The sequence below is a fragment of the Vombatus ursinus genome, unplaced genomic scaffold, assembly GCF_900497805.2.
Source record: "Vombatus ursinus unplaced genomic scaffold, bare-nosed wombat genome assembly UNPS02004677.1, whole genome shotgun sequence".
Classification (NCBI taxonomy): domain Eukaryota; kingdom Metazoa; phylum Chordata; class Mammalia; order Diprotodontia; family Vombatidae; genus Vombatus; species Vombatus ursinus.
Window position 1 is genome coordinate 1,670,931 of NW_020944455.1, and position 22,295 is coordinate 1,693,225.

General features: G+C 39.9%; 1 protein-coding gene across 1 annotated transcript in view; it reads right to left on the reverse strand.

Moving 5' to 3' along the window:
- Positions 1–273: 273 nt before the first annotated feature.
- The window catches only part of IRS4 (insulin receptor substrate 4), a 38,342-nt gene continuing 16,320 nt past the window's right edge, over positions 274–22,295 (reverse strand). Inside the window, exon 6 of the mRNA XM_027839111.1 lies at positions 274–1,560. Within this exon, the coding sequence (XP_027694912.1) occupies positions 1,556–1,560 (5 nt within the window). The 3' untranslated portion in view covers positions 274–1,555. The remainder of the gene's footprint in view (positions 1,561–22,295) is intronic.

A 22,295-nucleotide genomic window follows, 5' to 3' on the forward strand; every position in this document is an offset into this window, starting at 1 on the left:
GAGTTAGCATGTATTTTAAGACTGCTCGAAAATAAAAATGCATGTTATATTTGACATCAAAATCGAGTGGCTAAGTTGTTATAGAAACCATACATTGTTTTATAAAGGTTGTATGTTAGAGGTGAAGCAGTTTGAACACACACAACACACAGAATACACAACACATAATGCAACAACACACATGGCACAACACAAAACACAAAACACACACACAGGCACGCACCACACACACACACACCATACCACACCACAGACACACACATACCACACACACACACACACACACACACCACACACACACACACACACACACACACACTCTTCCACAATATACAATGACAAGGTCTGCCAGTAGCGGTGCAGTAAATTGAGACGAATTTGTACCACCACCATCTTACAAACCCTCGAGCAGTCTCTAGGACCTCCGTAAGAATCCTTTGTACTTACCACCAATTAATGAAATACTCTCAAAGGTCAGCATTAAAATTTTAAATTCAGCTCCAACTCAAATCAGAGCAAAAGTAGCAGAGCTTACTTTAATTTCTTAACATTTTCTGTAAGCTCATTTTCCAAATTGAGAAATGACCTTTGAGAAGGTTTGTTTGTTTGTTTTTAAGGCAAATGATAAATTGAGGATCAAGTCTAATTTTTTTTTTTCAGGATGCAAACTTGGTCCAAAATTGGGGTTGGGGTAGAGGAGGGGAATGGTATAACTTGGTAATAATGAGACTACTTGCTAAGTGTGTGGGGGGGGCTTATTGAACAAAAACATTATCTTTGATACAAAAAAAATGTTTGGAAATGTCCAATTTGAATGCACAGAAACCCCCATCTTAATGTGTTTGAGTATTAAGCAAGTAGCAAAAAACCAAAACAAATCAGTCTGCCTTTCAGCTGTATTTTTTAAGTATTAGAAATTCTCAATCAAGACATCAATTTAATTTGACATTTAATTCATAAATGTAAGATCTATGATCAATAAATGATTCTCGGAGCACTGAGCAAAAAGAGCCTGGATCATAGACCAGTGTTCTTAGTGTGCTCCCTCTTTTTCTGTCCCCTTCAAAAGGTTTTTCCAACTTCAAAAATGGAATGGAAAGTGAGCAAAATTTACAGGCTATGAGAATTACTACTTACTAGATAAGCAAGCTCGTTTATTAAACACACTATGGGCCACCATCTTTGTGTAGTTTAGTATGAGAAGAAAAAAACCTTTTCAAGAGGAGAAGAGGGCTCAGAATCTTTCATTAAACATGTTTCCTCCTAAAGAGGCAAGCTGAAGAAAACAACAACAACAACAGCAGCAGCAACAACAACAACAATCCAAAGCACAGTTGTCAACATGGGTAATTCCAAATAGCTAGATCAAAGGCAGCTGGCCAACTTGTGTGTGAACAAAGCCATTACACGGTTGGTGTCCATTTCTGTGCTCGAAGAAACCAAAGTTGCTTTCTATTCAGAAACCTCTGGCTTCTCCAAAAGCAGGTCTTGAGGATACCAGCTGAAATTCCACAACCAACACTTTCTTCTGAAAACAATTTCCATGGCAATGGAATCAGTCTAGGAAGAACAACAACAAGGTTACTTTCAGAATTCAAGTGTGAAGAGCACTTTCCTCTTGTAATTATTGCTAGTTCATTTTTATTTCATTTTCAAAAAATACTCTTTCTAGGAGACATGCAGAAAAATCTCTACTGGCTCTCCAGGGTGGTTTCTTCCACAATACACCCCTCCCCAAGTCCCCATCCCCACCCCTTCTGTCTCTGGCCTGGGGTTCTGCAGTTAAGGAACGGCAGCCCCAGCACCGAATGACCTGGCAGTCATCTTCCGTAAGAAGAGTAAGTCACAGCCCAGACAAGAGGCAGATAAAGGGGATGTTTCTTCACCTTCCCCTCCATTGTTGATTTGTTAAACAAACACAATTCCTACACAGCAGCCCAAGTCAACCTCCTTATGTGAGAGCATTCTGAAATTCTAAAAGTCCAAATTAAAAGCAAACACAGATGATCCAATTTATCCCGAATTGTCCCCCCAAAACTATGGTATTATTGTTCCTATTTTACAGATGAGGATACTGAGGTCCATAGAAATTATTTGCTTAAAGTCACAGAATAGAGTCTTGAACTCAGTTTTCTAACCCCCTGAATTATATTCTTTCCATGAATCCAATTTAATCTAGATAGTTAAGAGAAAACTATCTTTCTAAAAAATGCTACTATCGTATTTTCCTTTCTCTGAGAAGTGAAAATTTAAACATCCAATTCCTTTCATACTAGTGCATACTACACTCTACTCTCAATTATTCACATGGATAGAGAAAGGCAATAGCATGGATAATAATAAATAGCTTTAGAATGTCTTTACATGTGATTATCTCTCTGTCCTTGTCTCTGTATCTTTGTCTCTGTCTCTCACATACACACATTTCTCAGAGAATGTTCTAAACCTTTTCTCCTTTCCTTTCAATCATACTCCTTCCCTCCAAACTTAAGATGATTCCCTATAACCCCACTCCCCAACTTCACTGAGACTGAGGCCATCTAAATTCTCAGCATCACCACCTACTCTCTCCTCCTTTACACTCAATTGAGCTGGTTACAGAGGAAGAGATAACCCTACTCCTCCCCATGGCTAAACTCTCCATGCACCAATGATCCCATTGCCTTCAGACTCCTTTGGGACTGTGCTCTAAGCAATCATCTCCTCTTTTTCACGTATTTTTCATTCTTTCCCTCTCCCAAAGTCTCCTCTCGACTCATCTACTGGCTCCTTACCATTCCTCCCCTTCATTTCTGAAATTTCTACATCTGATGCCTCTATTTTCTCTGCATTTATTCTCTCCTCTAACCCTCTGCAATCTGGGTTCTGCCCCACCACTAACCCCTAATCACCAAATCCAATGGGCTTTAAAAATCTTCATTTTCCTTGACCTCTCCATAGCATTTGACAGTGGCAACCAATGTCTGGGCACTCTCTCCTGACTTTAGAGACTCTATCCTTTTTGGGTTCTCTCCTTATCTTTCTAAAGGCTGTTGCTTAGTCTTCTGATTTTCTTCTTTAGGGTGCTTCTCAAGGTCTTGGCCTCAGCCCTCTTCCCTCTCTCAACATGGGCTCCCTTGGCTTCTCATTCACCTCCACCCAGATGATTCCAGAATCTACTCAGATGTCTCAGTGGTACCTCAAGCTGACCTTGTTTTCCCAAAAATTTGCTCCTCACTTTGCTATTTCTCTCACTAATACCACCATTTAAGGAGTCTTCCATTTGAAAAAAAAAATCTTGGTTTTATCACTGACTCTCTGCTCTTCTTAGATTTGGTAAGTCATTAAGTCCTCTTAATTCTACCTTTGCTATCTTTCTCACATTTGTCTCCTCCCACACACTCCTGCTGCCAACCCTTGTATAAGCCCTCATACCACCGACAATAGCCTTCTAACAGGGCTTCTTGCCTCAACTGTCTCCTCACTTAATGTGCCCTTCCAACTTCATCTTTTCAATGCGTGGATTTGGTCATGTTATTCTGCTTAGATTCTGAAACGGCCACCTAGTACTTACTCTTTTCCATATGCTGTGTATCCATCTGCATTTCGGCCAAACTGGACTACTCACTGTCCCCAGGGGTCATACCTCTGTCTATTCTGTGCCTAGAGTGTCTTCTTCCTTTACACAGAGTTGGAATAGTCTTGAGAGGTTATTGACTCCAGCCAGTATGTGAAAAGATGACCCTTCTATTGGAGCCCCATGAAATGCCTGGCCAGACTCTGCCTGATGAGCTCCAGGGAGGTGAAGCCCACTACTTCTTCGGCCGTTCATTCCACATCTGGACAGTTCTCATTGTTAGGAAAATACTTTGAACACCGAGTCAAAACCTGCCTCTCCTCTGCCTAATTCACCCTCTGGAATAGAGTGAGCAGAACAAGCCCAAATCTCTTCTATGTGAAAGTCCCTCAAATAGTGAAAACATTTATTATGTCCCGTAACCAAAGCCTTCTATTCTCCAGGCTAAACATTCCCAGTTCTTTCAACCATTCTCCCCTCGTCTCCTCCCACCATGCCAAATTCCTACCCAGCCTTTAAAGCAATGCCTTTTTAAAATTTCAGACATCACTCAGAACTCTGTTTGTACCACTGGTGGTGCACAAGTAACTACAATATAAAATGACACACTAACAAATGAGCACCTCAAATAAGGGAACCCCGACTTGAGGGAGAAAACTCTACTCCCATCCCTAAGTGCAACTCTCCCCTGTTATAGTAGAGAGCCTGTTTAAAAGATACTGCTAAGTTCGACCCCAACTGCCTTCCCTCCCACATCAAATGCCTCTGGAAGTGGGGGTGGGGTGCGGGTGGGGGTGGGGGAGTGCTAATTAAGTGCTCAGGTTTAAAAAGGAAGGAACCTCAAACTTCCTGTCCTTCCAATTCCTGCTGAGACATAGACAGAGGTGGTGATAATGCAAATGAGAACCTATGTAGAAGTGTCTTTAGTATGAAATTTTATAGAAAACCTAAGCTGATAGATAGAAACATTTGCAACAAACAACCTTCAGTACTCACACGATCATTTATGGAGAAAGACAAATAGGGATCTTTTTTTTTTTTTTTACTGGGGGAGGGAATGCCTAAATATGAGGAGAGGAAAAACCCTGGGACTAAAGCTATCCAGAAAGAGCTACTCTTACATAGGAAATAGCTCCAGAGAAAACGGTATGAAAAAGCAGAGCTTAGAGCAGTCTGCAGCCAGATAAACACAGAACACATAGAGTCATAGCCCTGCTCCACACTAAGCAAATACTTACCCCAACGTGTGCTCACATACGTGGAGTACTGGGGATTCATCAGAGAATGCCCCGTGGCCTATTTTCTCCTGTGGCCCAGGGCACAGAATAACAAGCAGTTGGCTGATCACCTCTTGATTCAGGGCAACCTGTGTTTTCAGATCCTCAGCTGGCTCTGCGAAGCCTTCAAATCACTTGATAGCAACAGGCCAAGAGGTTTGAGGGGGAAAGGGAGGGAAACCTACAGTGGGAACACTTTGGAGGCACTAACCTTTAGACTGTGGGTTTGCTAGCTTGCTGGCTTCCGGCATACTCTAACAGACTTTTACTCTGCTGCTGCATGCCCCACCCCCCACCCCAACTTTCCATCTCTTCCTCTGGGAACCCTGATCAATTACCATTGCTATCAGAAAGAGCAACTTCCCAAACCAAGACAGCTTTCTGCGGCCAACAAGGATCACTCTCCTTGTTGCCTAAGCTCTATAATGTCTTTTCCATTAGAATCCTTGAAGACACATCTTGGCACACTGTCAGTGCTTCAGAAATACTTTTTTTTCATTCATTCATCCAATTTTTATGGCGTCCATAATGCATACAATTCAGATTTAAGGTATGGAAAGGTTTTCCTTCACAACAGCCTTATGAAGTAAGCAGTACAATTGTTATTTTCCCACTTTAACTGATGGGAGAAACTAAGGCCCTGAGAAAATGACTTTGCCCATTCTCACACAGCTAGGAAGTGTCTGAGGCAGGATTTGAAACCATGTTTACTAACTGAGAAATACCCAGAAATAGAGATCCACTCCAATGAGGCGAGCAGAAATCAGCCCAATGGGAATTTGTTAAATGAGAGGGAAAAAGAATTGTAGAAGACAGGGGTCAGTGGTCAGCAATTTGCCCCAGGGATACTAGGATTACTTTAAGATTGATATCAAACACAAAATCCTAGGCCCTATATTTAGTTTGCTGAATGAACCTAAAAGAATAGGAGAAAGCAACCACCATGTGGGCTTCAAGCGGACACTTGTAACTAGTCATTATTTCATAAGAGGCTTAAAAACACAAACCTACAGCTGGATGCAGCATCAAAGGTCTCCATTGCCCTCCCACCTACTTGTGGCTATTAGTCATGATCAGCAGGAAATGTTTATTTCTTTACATTTAAGCATAAAATATAAATTCAAATAGCCCTAGAGTTAAGATATCAAAATTGCAAGTCAGGGACTTTTATGTGGTATCATATAGGCAATCTCTTAGGTTGGCGTATACATTCCAGCAAAGTTAATCCTATTTTCCCATTGACTTCTCTTCTAAAATTGGAAATGCCATCGCCACACACCAAACCACTGAAAAAGGTGAAAAGGGATTAAAATTATGGCTGTCCTTTAGAATGCTAAGCAACATAGCATACCAGTGTGAGTCCTTATGTTACTTCAAAAGAAGGGTGAACTGTCCTTTTCTGACCTATTCCATCACCTTGATCACTCTCCTTGTGGCCTAACCTATTTTTCCCATGCCTGGGGAACCTACATCTGAGCACTAAGAGTCCTTTTCCTCTGCCTGTCTAGTCATTTATGGGTTTAATAGAGCTGAACTATTTTGTAGTTTGTGCCTTTACATAAGTGATGATGATGATGGATGTAAGTTAGGAACCCCTTACGTTCACGGCTTCCAACAAAGATAAAAAAATCAATGTCCTACTCTATTGTATCTGTATGTCTGTATATTCCTTAGGATGCTGGGTACCTAGAAGACCCCACAGGTTGGTTTAGTATAACACAGACCCAGCTCTATGGCATTTGTTAGAATTAGCCTAATTTCCATAGTTTTTTTTTAATTTCCTGATGCTTGTTTTTATATCTATTATTTCTGGACACCATCTCTGACTGGAGTTCTCCCTGATAACCAAGGTTAATGGTGAAGCACAAACATCTGCTCCTGTAGCCTCATTCCTGCCTGTGCTGATAGAGAGGAGGTGGGTTTCATTATATGCTCTCTAGATCCAAGGTTGGTTATTATAATTGCCCAAAGCCCAGCCTCAAGGGTCTTTCCCTTTAGATTACTGAAGAAGATTACTTCACTTTTTATCAGTTCATACAAAGCTTCCCATGTTTCTCTTTTGCATATTTTTCTTTTCTTACTGCACAATGATATCCCATCATATTTATATGCTGAAGTTATTCAGCTATTTCCCAACTAATGGACAATCCACTTGGTTTCCAGTTCTTTGCTACCATAAAAAGTAGTGCCAAAGAATTAAAAAAGACCCTAATGGCTGGACGCTTTTAGTGGAATTTAATGTTAACAAGATGCCACAAGCCCTCTGGTTTGCAACACTTTTCATTTTTATTTTTATTCAAAACTCCAAGAATTTACAGTGCCATTTATTCATTCAATAAACAATGATGGCTACTATATGCAAGGCACTATGGAGGCCCTTCAGAAGTTAATTCCAAAAAACCTGCCCTTAGAATTTAGAGTCTAGTTTGGGGGCAGTAATGGGGAATAGGCAATAACTAAAATACAAGACAATATATGATGAGGTCAGAATTCAAGAAACATTTATTCGGGACCTATTTTGTGCAGGGCAATGTGGTGGGCAACTAAATTTAACTAAGAGAGCTCTGGCCCTTACAGAGTTCCCAGTCTAGTGTGGGAGATGATCCAGGCACAGATAATTATTACAGAATAAGACACAACTGTGAAAGAAAAGAAAAAAATACCATATTCAGTATAATGGGAGAAAAGAGATGACTGCCAGCTCAGGGACAGCTTCCTAAAGGAGATGGTGCTTGAGTTAAAAGGTAGAGGTGGAAACACTTCCACAGGAGGACTAGTCACCCAAAAATGGGGGGGGGGAGAAAAGACTACAAAAGGAGTGCGGGGAGAGAGGAGGGGAGAGAGAGAGAGAGAAGGGGAGAGGGAGAAAGGGAGAGAGGGAGAGAGAGAAAGAGAGAGAGAGAGACAGAGAGAGAGAGAGACAGAGAGACTGAGAGACAGAAAGAGAGAGGGAAAGGCAGCTTTCTTCCTCCCCAGTGTTTTTTTTTTTTAAAGTGTTTTGGTTGATTTACAAGACACTTGGGAAAAACCACTCTTATCAGTCTTTGTAAGGTCTTTGTCACCCTTGTTTGGGAGTCTGTCATCCCTATACTTAAATGTATGGCTCAACAAACCAAGTCTCATTCCTAGAAATGTCCTTTTGAGTTGGTTGTTCCCTTCCCAAATCAATCATTCCTCTTTTTCATGCCTTACCTCCGAAAGGCAATAAGGAAGAAGATACAACCTGTTGTCTCTGCAGTCTTCTGTTTCTTGCCCCAAACTTTATAATATTTAGCAATTCTTTCTAGGTTCCTTCTGGCAGGATTATTTGTGCCCACACAAATCACCAGAAGTGGGTCATATTCATATTTTTTACCCAGTTTTGGGAGGGTCTGTTATGTCTTACGTGTTCCAGTTAGACTACAGACCTCTCTCTATTGCTACTATCCAGACAATGACTAGGTGCCTCAACCCTGCAGAGCAGGGAGTTCCCTCACCATCTTGAGTCTCGTCTGACCCTTCCTGAATGATCCTGTACCTGGCAGCTTCCGTGGCTCCTTGGAGAACAAGTAGCTACTTCCTTCTTGGAGTACATAAAAGGGGGTTGACTAAAAATAGGAGTTTATAATCTAGTTTGTGTTATCTACATAGAAAAGAATCACTAGAATTCTTAGTGAAGTGCTCATTCTAGTTTTCAAAAGGGAGATGAATGATGGACAGAAATAACCTGAAGCTTCACAATCAACGAGAAATTACTCGAGAGCACTTAAGTTTCTATGGAAGACATATTATCTGGGCAATTTCATCAATAAAAAGGGTAGTCTATTAGAGATAATTTTGATCAAATCTGAGTGCTATATCATGCAATTTCACATTACACAAAGAAGAGTACAAATTTCTCGCATTTCACTTAAGTCTCAGTGAATTTCACTTCTAAGTGATTCTGACTATCTCAGCGCAAGACATTCTATCATCCTTCGATGATCACCACAGGCTTCTAGCCCTGTACAAAAATTCGAGTACTGCCAATAAAATGTCCAAGTTATTTTTACATAGTCTTACAGCTTAAAAAAATGTACCAAACTTCATCAATTTAATTTTAACCAGGTTTTTAATGTCAAAAAGATAGGTTTTGATTTTTAAAGTTTCTAAAATCCATTTGACTGCCGACCAAAGGCAAGTTTATTTTTTAAAGTAAACACAGAATACGTATTTCTACATCTTTCACTGGCCAGTCCTCCCCTGACCTGAGGGTAGCTAGGACTGGAACAGAGGTGAAAGCTGCTACCAGAACACCTGCTTTGATGATTCAGAACATGGTGCCTTACACATACTAGGCCCTTGACAAATGAACAGAAAGAAGATAGAACAAAACACCAAGTGAGTATAAAGGGGAAGCTAAATTATAAAAGGACTTTTGATAAATATCTAGCAAATGTAACTATGTTGTTAAATACATATTTCTATATAAACCAAATATATATGTGTGTGTGTGTGTGTGTGTGTGTGTATCAAATATTTGAGTTATGGGAAATGCAGCTAATAGAGCCACACAAATGCAACCCTATTTGCTCCAACTAACATCTCACCTTTGTGACCCAACAGTAAATAAACTGCAGCCTGCTTTTTTGGCAAAATAGCACAAATAATAAAACAATAAAACAAGTAGGCTCAAATGGGAATAAGAAAGCTGTCCTTCCTTTTGGAGTTCATTTAACAGACAGCTTAAAAAAATATCCAAGTATCTCTGTTTTCAATTGAGCTGCTTAAGAGTCCAGGAAAAATATGAATTTCAACATGGTTTAAGAATCTTAAATGAAACAGGATAAACTTCTCAGCCTGGATCAGGGAAAGGACTCTGCAGAATCAAAGGGAGAGTCCTGACCATGAGCTAAAGCTCATTTGAAGGCAGCACGGCACACTAGATAGCATTGTTTAGGTATTGCTCATACATTGACAAAATGAAGCTATATGTTCTACTCCATCACCATAACGCCAGGCCTGACATTTACTACTCTTAACGTTTGTTTGGGTTTTTAGTTTTAAGTCACAGGAATCCTACCCAAAGTTTGATTATTTGTGGTTTTGTTGTTAGCCACCGACTCATTTGTTAAACTCTAAACAAAGATTCTCCAAGGGATTTTTCTACCTCAACCCAGTGTATAAACTTTCAATTAATACCCTTTTCACCATATAAGTCAACCTCATTTTGTGAATGCTTATTTGACACAATTCTCCATTAACCAATTTAATGAATGCCAGACTTACACATGGGAGGTCTCATACTACATATACTTCAGTTGCTGTTTTGGCCTTCTTGGCTTCCTTACTAGTTGAGTCAAAACAAAAGGAAGAAAAGAAAGATAAGAGAGAGTGAAAGAAAGAGAGAGAAGGGAAGAAAGAGAAAGAAAGGAAAAGACTAGAAAAAGAAACCTTCCTTCCCAAATTCCCAAACTAATAAAAGTCCCTATGTCCCTGTTTCCACTGGGATGGGAGCAAAATGCAGTCAAAAGCCCCCCGATGCCCATTCTATTAGTGGAAGCAAATCCATCAATATTGACCCCTTGCTGTGTTCTGTTCTGAGTGTTAAGTACATGCCTTTAAAAGAGGCACGACTGTCTTTTGCGCTGCATAGGTTATTTCATAAATAAGTCAGCTGGAATAGCCACATCTCAATGTGATTCTTCCAATCGGGACATTCTACTGAACTGATGAAATGGTAACCAGGGTGGCTGCTTAAATAATGAAGCTTCATGTGGCAGAGAGAACTCTTCAATTGGAATTAGTACAATGGAGGCATGGTTTTCATCAGTATGCAAAGATCCCATGGATTGATTGCTCACTTGACTAACCTCTGTCTCAGAGATGGGAATTAAATGCTCGTGGACTGTGAACCAACAAAGGCAAGATGCTCCTTAAAGGGCACAGTGGAATTTTTCAACACGGAATGCTAAAGCTGGAAGGGGTCTAAAGGGGTCCACTAGCCCAATGCCCTCATTTGACAGACAAGGAAAATGGGGCCTCCAGGGGGGAGGTGGCTACCCTGAGGTGCCAGAGCAGGACTGGAACGAGAATCCAATCTCACAGCTGCCAAGTCAGTGCTTTCTCCTGTATCATCCCGCCTCTCCCATGGAGATTGTTTAGAGGGCATTTTTAAGTGACATGGTATGCTACAAAATTTCTTTAATTTGTAATTAGACAGGACGTTCTTGGTCATCTGTATTATAAGGACAAAAACAATTGTTAACATGTAAAGAATTCCTTTCTTCAAACTGTTAGCTTATATTTGAAATGAAATACAAGACCATTTTTTTTTGGTGTGGGAGAGAGGTGGGCCAGAGATTTTTAGCAGCCAGGGGAACTTGATAAGAAGTCTCTAGTGAAATGCCCCAGGGCTCTAGGCTTAGTCCACTGATTCATGAAGTTTCATGACTGGATATGACGTTTTCAGTTGTTTAGTGGGTGACTGGAAGACACACGTTGAAATGTGGCTATTCCAAACTCACTTCTTTATGGAATAACCTATGCAATGTGAAAGGTATTACTGTCTTATGTTTAACAGCCAGAGCATGGGGAGGCATGACTAGTTAGCAGTTTGTCTGAAAAAGATCTAGGGGTCTTACTGGACTGCAAGCTCAACAATAAGTCAACAATATAATATAGCAGCCTAAAAAAGCTAGTGGGATCTTGGGCTGAATTAAGATATGTATAGCATCCATGACTACAGAGATCATTCCTCTCTCCTTTCATCCCGGTCAGCTTACATCTGTGTTCATTCTGCATACCAACGTTTTAAGAAGGATAGTGACAAAAATTATCCTCTGGGATAATACCCAAAGGACAGAAACAAGAATGGTAAAGAGGCTTGAGCTTATGCCACATAAGGACTAGGGGAAAGAACTAGGGATATTTAGCCTGGAGAACAAAAGGCTCATGGGGAACATGATGGCTATTAAGCATTTGAAGGGATTTCATGTTCCAGAGGGATTCACCTTGTTGTTTGGCCCCAGAAGGCAGAACCCAAACCAACTGGTGACAATTTCAAAGAGACAAATCTGGGCTTAATGTTAGAAAAAAACTTATTAATCAGCAGTTCTCAAGCTTTTTGGTCTCAAGACACTCTTAAAATAATTAGTGAGGACACCCTGAAGAGCTATTGTTTATGTGACATTTACTGTATTAAAAATTAAAATCCCTTAGTATTATTATTAAAAGTTTTGACCTTGTGGATCCTCTGAAAGGATCTCAAGGGTCCCCAGATGACACTTTGAGAACCATTGTTCTTGGCCATTAGAGTGGCATGGGCTGCCTTTGGAGGTAGGGAGTGAGTTCCTCCTTCTTGGAGATCTTCCAACAGAGACTGGATCAGGTAGAATGTAGCGGGGATTTGGTGGAAGGAGGTGGGACTGGATTGGCTTCGGTGGTTCCAGAGCTCCCTTTCAGCTCTGAAATTCTGTGATCCTCTAGAGGTACACACCTGACCTTTTGTAGCTCCACTTTCTTATATCACCTAGTAAGGCACTGTGTGCAAAGTAGGCCCTAAGTGAATGCTTATTAACTGACTCAAATGTCAAATTATACTGTGATTTCAAATTTATATTATAAAATACACTAGTTGACTCTTGATTGGCCATGCTAATAGAGGGGAGCAATGGTACAGATAATTTAAAATGGGATAATCCAAAAATAATTTCAATTTGCTTTTGAAATGCAGTACAGGTTTTTTGGCAGCATGTTTCCCTTTCTAATCCTGCTTTGCTTTGGCCAATATTAAAATGAGTTCGCATTCCTTGAGCACACTCCAAGACACAGTGGAGGAGAGAGGCTGCTTAGCTGCTTTTGGAGGGTGGGTTGGGGGTGGAGGTAGGAGGAGAAGCCAGCCTAAGATCACAACTTTGTAGTGGATATCCCACAAAGAAGATTATATATACATATATATACATATATATGTATATACATATTTCAAATTTGATGTTATAAGATATGCTTACATCTGGATGGCCAATTTTTCCCCAATAAAATACATCTGAGGCTTTTTGTGTGCATGTGTGTGTGTGTGTGTGTGTGTGTGTGTGTGTGTGTGTGTGTGAAACCCAGGATTAAGGCTAGAATATATGTAATGTGTATATATTAATATATAACTTTTTCTATACCAGGAAGAAAGCTGAGACTTATAAACTGGGGAGCATGACTTACCTCTATGGTGACAGTGATTAGCAGTAGAATCAGAGGCAGGCAGAAGTGGGCCTAGGCTTGGCAGCAGTTTCTTTATCAGTCTCGATTTACCCATACCAAATGTCTCTTAGAGGGCATCATTTAAAATGTATAGAAATAGATATATCTGCATATATATGCATGTATAAAACTGTTATTGGACCATCCAGAAGACAACACCTAATTTACAGGTGGGGGTAGGCCAGCATCTAACCCTTTGGTCAATCTAGTGTCTACCTCTGAAATGTTACACATGACCTGAATGTACTTGACTCTGGACACATATTAACTGGGTATGAGGCACAGGTCAGGAAGCAGTCATGTAAGAACCTGGTTCAGTTACTAGTGAATCTTGACCTTGAGGAGATATTCTAAATATGTACTCAAAACACTTACAACACTTTAAATATTTGAATTTTCATGATCTTACCATCTAAAACTCAACATCAAACTTATTTCCCGGTGAGTCCAGCGTTGAGTACATCAATTTAAAAGTGGAGTAATGAGAGAAAAATGAAGACTTTTTAAAAATCATATGGAAAAAGTTTATCGGGCAATTTTATTACTAACTACTATGTTGCAGAGAAATTTGTCGGAGGCACCACTGTGCTATTATCAAATCTTAATTAGGTCAAAGAAGAAGTAGGGTGTTTTTCTCTTAAAGAGGGAGAAAGGCCACCAAACTACAGGGCAGTGGCTTGTGTCCATGTGGCCAGTATGGATTAGAAAACATGTATATTTTCAGTTTATAATTTCCATTGGCTGTTGATATGTGAAAACTTGTTGCCTTCCCGATTTTTCTCATTATTCTGTAACTGCATTTTTCCAATTAATCAAAGGTCCCCTAAACAATAGTTCCACTCTCTCTAATGGGAGAACAACTTTTTGAATAGTTTCTCAATGAACTCTGTGTCTGAACCCTCCCTATTCCTCTCTACTAAATGTACTTCTCAAGAAACAAAATGAAGTTAACTTTTCTATTTCCACTTGTATAATGCTATAAACCTGAATGTTAATTTTCAATATGCTAATAAAGCTCCACATGACTAAAATACCCCTAGCAATTTGTAGGGTGGGCCAAGAAGACAGTTCACCAGGCCACTTTAGCATGAATCATAAACATGCCTCTATTAAATTTTGAGGTGCACCTTCTGCCAAGAAATCTTCAAATGAAACAACATACTTTATTCCCTCTATATCTTTTTTAAAAATTATTTTGCATATCATTCTTTGTTTCATGGGTTGCCATTGCCAAAGATATTCAGTAGCTACCTCACAGGGCTGTTGGGACCAAATGAGATAAAGATGCAAAGCTCTTTGAAAATCTGCATGTGTGTTATAAATGTGAGCTATCACCAAGTGGCCAGCCTACCTATGGGCAATGAGCCTCTGTACTGAGCTGATTTATTTTGTTCAGAAGTCAATCTGTTATCAGCACAACTCATTGGCAATTACTCAACAGGATTAACCCAAAATCAAGCTAAATAAGTAATCATCAGTAAAAACCTATTCTGAGAAACAGAAGCATATATCTTGGAGTCAAAACTATACCAGGTTATCATCTCCTAAAAAACCAAACAAAACAGGATTAGAATTCAAGTCCTGCCAATTTCCTTATCCAAAGCCCATATACCTTTCCAGGACAGATACTGATACCCAAAGCTGTTTGGGAACTAAAAATATGTAGTAGCATCCCATTAATACTCTGAAAAAGTTACAGTGAACTACTGGACAGAGAGAATACAAAGTTTTGTTAAATCATACACATCAGAAACAGTGTTACATTAAATGATATAATTTATGACTGTTGAAAAAAGTAATGAAATTATCCTTATTTGCTGATGACATGATGGTTTACTTAGAAAACCCCAGAGAATCATCAAATAAACTAATTAAGATAATTAATTGCTTTAGTAGAGTAGCAGGATACAAAATAAATCCACAAAAATTGTCAGCATTTGTGTATGGCAATTATACCCCAGAGAAAATAATAGAGAAATTCCACTCTAACTATAAAATGCATAAAATATCTAGGAGTAAGTCTACCAAGACAAACTCAACACATATATACAATTACAAAGCCCTCTTTAAATTAAAGGAAGATATAATTGGAACAATATTTATTGCTCATGCATGGGCCACACCAATATCATAAAAATGACAACATTTCCTGACTTACTTCACACATTTAGTGCTCTGACAATCACATTACCACAGGTTTACTTTATAGAACTACACAGAATTAGACAAAAATAACAAAATTCATTTGGAAGAAATGAAAAGGGAAAGAATAGGAGGACAATTCCTAACCAAACAAGAGATAGAGGCCACTCTAAAAGGAAAAAATAGATAATTTGGGTTGTACAAAATTTAAAATTGTTTTGTATGAACAAAAATCAATGCAGATAAGGCAAGAAGAGAAACTCAAATGAGAAAAATTTTGGCATCAAATCTCTGATAAAAGTCTGACATCCAGGATATATTGGACACTAACATGGGAGGAAGCATGTCAGAAAGACCCAGGTTCGAGTCCCACCTCTAACACATACTTGCCATGTGACCCTATAAAAGCCCCAGACAACTCTTTAGAATTATAAGTTGCAGAACAAGTGCCAACCTGTAATGATAGAAGGGGTTCCTTATATGAAAGAAATTACAGGTATGGTTTCCTCCTTCTCTGACCCCTGTCCCTCAAAGTATTAACTCTATTTAAGAATGAATCACAATGATTTATTGAGTGTGTACTATGTGTTAAGCACTGGGGATACAAATAGAAAAAGAAGACATTACTTGTTCTCAAGGAGCTTGCTATCTAATTGAGGAAGCAGTTTGGTAGCAGGGCTGATGGAGAGGCCCAGAGGTCATTAGGATGCAGCTGTAGGGTTGATGGCATGACTTGAAAGCCCTTAGAATACATCAAGGTACGTGATCCACAGGGGCAGTCCACAACCATTAGGAATAGGGTAGTGGGTCTCAGAGTCAGAGTAGAGAGGAGATTCCATGTCTAGCTGGGAAAGGAAAGTGGAGGCTAGGTCCCTTTGGGTACTCTCAGATAAGGTCTGGGGTAGCCTGCTGGTGGAGGTAGGGTAAGTTGGATAAAAATTTTGTGACCAGCTAAGAAAAATAATCTCTAAAGAAAAATGGATGAGGTTACAACCCTCAATCTGCTCAGAGGCCATGTCTATGCACTTAACATCTAGCTCCTCACAAGCAGAGACAGAACCAAAGATATATAATAACGGTTCTCTTCTGATCTCAAACACTAACAACCTACTATATTCTTTCTCATGGTTGGAAAGGATTGGCTTTTATGTAATTTTGAAAATGGGAACAAAAAAGACAACTAAAGATATGTAGGCCACTAATAATGAACTCTGGATAATGACTACAATGAAGGTGGATCAACTGAGAGAATCCATTGTTCATAGTAAATAAGTATGCTTGCATTGAACAAAGCATACATTTCCACTGGCCATCGAAGTCCAGGAAATACGTTTTCTCATAATAAGAGCTCTGAAGATGAGAGAAGCCATTACTTAAATAATTAGCTTTAAGACGAGAAAGTAAACAGAACCAATTCATTACTTTAACTCACTGCAGACATTAGCTATAATTCAATCTTAAGCTGTGATGAACACAGTCAACTCTTGGTTATCTGTGCACAGATTGCTTTATTGATCATACAGGGAAAACGTTTCAACCCATGTCAGCTTTCCGCTGCCTCTCAACACACATTCAGTGATTTGGTTGTGGTGTGAGGTAGCCCTGTGGCTTCCAAACAGGCCACAACGAGTAGCAGGGGAGACCACAAGTCAAAGCCCTGTATTAGTGTATAGGAAATATAAATTTGCTGTAAAAACAATAGATTGGTATTAGACTTTGGAATGAATGACCTCTGGAATAACCACAGTTTTATCAGGGATAACGAGGATTGCCCACATCTTTGAACAAATAGCCAAGGAGTTATTTCTATTAAATTCAACAGACATGCATTAAGTGGCTACTATATACCAGGCACTGGCATATAGATTCTGGCATGTGGGGGACGTGGAGGGGGAGGAGAAATGTAGACAGAGAACTTAATATAAAATACAGAGAAATGAATTGAGATGGACGTGAGGAGGGCGAACTCTGAAAACAGGGAGGGCAGCCTATATAAAGGCATGATGGTAGAATGTAACGTGAGCCAGAGAGCTTGGCTAAAAAGCCAAGTAAGTGTATAAAGGGGAATAACGGGAAAGGGAGTGATGGGAAAGAGAGTCTGGGGCCAGATTGTGAAGGACTTTAAATGTTACAACAGAGGGGTTTATAGTTTATGCTAGTGGCAAGAAGGAGCCACTGGAGGATTCTGGGGACCTTGAGGATTCAAAGAGGAACACTAGTATTACTCCTCCAGCAGGTACAGACAAAGCTACTGAGGACTTAAAAGTCTTCTTTCTCTGAAGGTACGGGGACCATAAGATGTGTGCTGATATGTTGCTAGCAATAATGCTAGAGGTAATGTGGCATAATGGCTAGAAAGCTGGCTTTGAAGCCATGCAGACTTGGGTTCAAGTCCTGCCCCCTGACATATACTGGCTACATGACCCTGGTCAAGTCACTTGGCTCCTCAGTGCTTTAAGCCAGAGGTGTTAAACATGGCTGCCACACAGACACTGGCCAGCAGGCCAAAACCAGATGAAAATGTCACTGGGAACTGTTTAAGAAAATAAATCAAAATATGATAAAATATAGATAACCCTACATTTAAAAACTAAGTCAATACAGGGCCCAAGGGGATCCTTACATATGGATTAATGGCACCTGTTTCTATCTGAGTTTGACACTACTGTTTTAGGCAACTCTCTTTTTGCAGAAAAGAGGCTTACGGGCATTAGCAAGGGGAATTCTCATAAACGATGAAATGGGCACAGTCTCTACCCTATCCTATTAGTAAAGCTCGAGCAGCATCAGCTTGCCCTTGTCATTTCTGCTCTCACATTTCAAAAAGCAGATCTTTAATCTGATGCTCTCTAAGTATTCCAGGATCATAGATCAAGAGCTAAAAGGGACCTTAAAGTTCGTTTAGTCCACGTCCCTCATTTTGCAGCTAAGGATAACTGAGGCCTAAAGAGGTAAAGGGATTTGCCCAGGGTCACACAGGTAGTAAGTTGCAGAGCCAGGAATGGAACTCAAGTCCTCTGGATTCAAATTCACTCCTCTTCCCACTGGGCCTTGGGGCTTCCCAGAGCCAGGCTCTTTCATTTCATGAAAGAAATTGTATTTTCTGCCCCAATTTCCAGTATACAAAGTTGGTCCTTGGATATAACATGACTTTGGCACACCTTGTAAAGTAATGTTTTAAAACATCAGGAGAAATAACAAGGAATAATTCTTATAGTTGGAATAACAGTGATATATTAAAAATCAGTTAAAAAAAAACCAACACAAGATGGAAATAATACAATACCCAGAACAATTGTAACGTGCTCGAACCCTGGCCTACCTCATACATTGGTCCCATCTTGGACGTAATAATTAGTGACTTGGCTAGTCTCAAACTGTCTTCAGTCATCATTTGTTCATCCATTCAACAAATAATTAATGAACGTCTACCATGTAAATATGAGAAGCATCACAGCATAGTTGAAATAACACTGTGTACAAAGCCAGAAGATCCAGGTTTGAACTTCAGCTTGCTTACTATTCACAGAACCTTGGACAACACATTTAAAGTCTACAAGCCTCAGTTTCCTCATCTGAAAAAATGAGGATAACAAATGCTTCTCCTATTTCACAGGGTTGTTGCAAGGAAAATATTTTATCAAGTGCAAAGCACTATTTAATAGTGAGCTATCATCACCTGGATGGTCCAGTGGATGGAGTGTTGGACTTGGGACTCGGGACTACCCAGGTTTGAACCTCAGAGTCTTACCAGCTGTGTGGCCCTAGGCAAGTCACAACTTCTCTGTGTATCAGGTTCCTCTTCTGTAAAATGGGGATAATAACAGCACTTACCTCATAGAGCTGTGAGGATCAAACGAGATAACAGATGTAAAAGTACTTGGCAAACCTGAAATGTTAGCTATTATTATTATAATCATCATGATCTCGATTATTGTATTGTGCTATATCAGGCTATGAAGAATATAAACAATTATTATTTGACTACCTAATGTCTACACAATTACAAATCTAATTGGAAAAATAAACAGGAAAAATCAACATCTGTGAATAACACGATTGCCACCAAACAGAATATAATTATGCCCTAAACTATGTGGTACAGACAATATGCATTATAGGAATTCAGAAAAGGGGGAGGTGAGTTTTGGCTGGAGCAATTAGAAAATGTGTCATGGAAGAGATGGGATTTGAGCTATAACTCGGACATGGAGGCTGCAGGTAGGGAGAGAAGGATGGAATGCATGTTCTGGGCAAGGAAAAAGCAGGGAAATAGGAATCACCATGCCATGTCTAGGGAACAGGGAGGAGACCTGTCATAACATGTCTGCCTTTCTATCTAAGGTAAGTTAAGAAACTACTGGTCCTTTTCCAGACATCTTTATCCAGTAAAAGACGCCCAAAGCAATTTATTGGCATATTCCTATAGAGGATGCTGAAGATGGAAGAGACACCAGAGGCAATGTAGATCAAGTCACACCTAGGAATTGCCTCTACAACATCTTTAGTTGTTTAGTTGTTTTTCAGTCATGTCCAACTCTTCATGACCCCATTTTGGGGTTTTCTTGGCAAAGACACTAGAGTGGTTTGCCATTTCCTTCTCTAGCTCATTTTAGGGATGAGGAAACTGAGGCAAACAGAGTTAAGTGACTTGCCCAGGGTCACAAAGCTAGTAGTAAGGGTCTCAAGCTGGATTTGAACTTAGGCCTCCCTGACTCCAGGCTCGTGCTCTATCCACTAGAGAGCCACCTAGGTGCCCTCTACGATAGTTAGTCTTTGCTTAAAGATTTGCTTAAAGATTTCCACAAATCTACAGCTTCTAACCCATTGTTCTTAGTTTTACACACTTTAGAAGTCAGAAGTTGAACCACTGCCTCTGAAGAGACTATTGATCTAAAACTGGAGTTTATAATCTAGCTTAGTTTATATGTCTGTCTACACATAAAAGAACTTCTAAAGTCCTAAATGCTAAAGTGTTCCTTTTATGTTTCAAAAGGCAGATGAGTAATGGAATCATACACAATCTACGCAGAATTACTGGAGAACACTTATGTTTCTAGGGAATTTGATCAAATATATTTTGACAGCTTAATAAAATGTTACTCGTCAAAACTGAATTTTCTCTAACTCACTCATTTAAATACTACAGAAAGGGTAAGAAAAAAAATCATACTTTTCACCCGAGTCCAAGTGAGTTTCAGTTCTGAAGTGACCCTAATCACCAAGGAGTGTAGCAACATATATTTGAATAATTCTTGCCATGGGTTTCAAGTACTGCACAAAAATGTTTTCCAAGACTGCTAATAAAATTGGTGGGTTATTTTTATAAAGTCTTATGATATACAAAAGCACCAAACTACAGTTTCAAGCTAAACTATTATGTCTAAAATGGGCAGGTTTTAATTTTCAAAATATATAAAATCTATTTGCCTGCCCGTCAAAAGCAAGTTTGTTTTTCAAAACAATGGTGGAGTTCACATTTCTATCCCTTTATTCCTTCTACCTGTCGTCCTCTGACCTCAGGCTAGATAAAACTGAAAGGTAGGAGAGAGGCGTGTTCCCTTCACACTACCTGCATTGTGCAGTGTGATGTCTCAAAACCCAAAGAGGAATATTAGCTAACCAAGCACTTGTGATAATAGGCTTTGAAAACTTGGCTACAATAATTGGGGACAAAGTGACTTGAGTTATGGACATCCTTGTTTACTAGAGTCTACTGACTTCCATGTTACTTACTTTCCTATTGAAAGTCTCTAGATGGACCCAATTAGCCACACTGAGCAGAGAGGAAAATGAGAGATCTTTTGCACAAGCTAGCTTTAAAGCTCTCAGTTCCTCTATAGGTCAAATCCTTTTGCTACAATTAAAAGCCTAACTGTGGTAATAGTTCGCAGGTGATCCCTTTACAGTGAAACACGTTGCTACAAATGAAGTACAGTATTGTAATTCCCTTGCCTGGACCACCAGGGTCCTTTTCCATTATAACACAAACATTCCAGTTGCCTGGACAGCAGGATTGAAGTCAATACTGTAACTGCAGTCAAAAAAGCCGTGGTCTTCATGTGCCTCTTGCTAGGTCATAGTTACTATAATGAGTTTTGCTTGGGGCTTTTCTTGACCGTCTTCCCCACCCCACCCCCATCTTCCTTTTGGGCAACGGAACGCAGTGGGAGAATCTGCCAATCTGTGCCAACAGTTCTAGAGCACTTCTGTCAAAAAAAAAATGCTAGTTGCTTTAAGGAGGTGGAAAAGGATTTTATACAACTAGCTCCTGCAAGAAGACACAGCTATTGGGTCTGTCCTTGGGATATTTGAGGAAGACTGCAAAAGCCTCTGGACCTCACTGCCAAGTATTATCCTGACGGACGATGTAGTATCAGAATGAGTGCTAGGCTCTGAATCAGGTCCTGGGTTCGAATGCTGATTTTGATACTAGCTATGTGACCATGGACAAATCATTTAACCTGCCTGAGCCTCCATTTCTTCATCTGAGAAATAGTAGTGATACCCTGCAGTGCCTACCTCACGGCATTATTGTGAGGATCAAATGAAAAAAAAATGTAAAGCATTCTGCAAACCTTAAAGCACTAAATGTCTGCTCTAATCACTATAGCAACACAGGTAAATCCAACTAGACAAAGATCGCTGGGCAAATGAGAGTGACTCCCCGCTTCTAGTAGCAGTGCGTGATTCCTTTATTTACACATCCTCGAAAAAATGGAAGAAGATTTAGGTTAGTGAATCTCTCTTCACCCCGTAGCTGGTATCTTCAGATACCTGAGAGGCTGTGGGTCTCCCACAGTCCCCCCCCACAAACTGAGGAACATCCATCTGGATGCCAACCCTCCTCAGGATCCTCTTAACTTGTCAAAAATCACCTTGAAAGATGCCTTGAGTGAAGGCACACAGTCCATGCTCCAAGGAGCTTCCTGAAGAAGCTTCCTCAGAGAAAACTGCTGCTTCAGGCAACAAAGTTGTGCATGGACCAGGTAGGGAGTGTCAGGGCTCCAAGGCCTGGCATTTGGGAGAGTCAACTAGCATCGAATCCTTAGCATCGGATCCTGAGGTTGAACTGAATGTTTTACAATGGCTGACCATGAAAATTT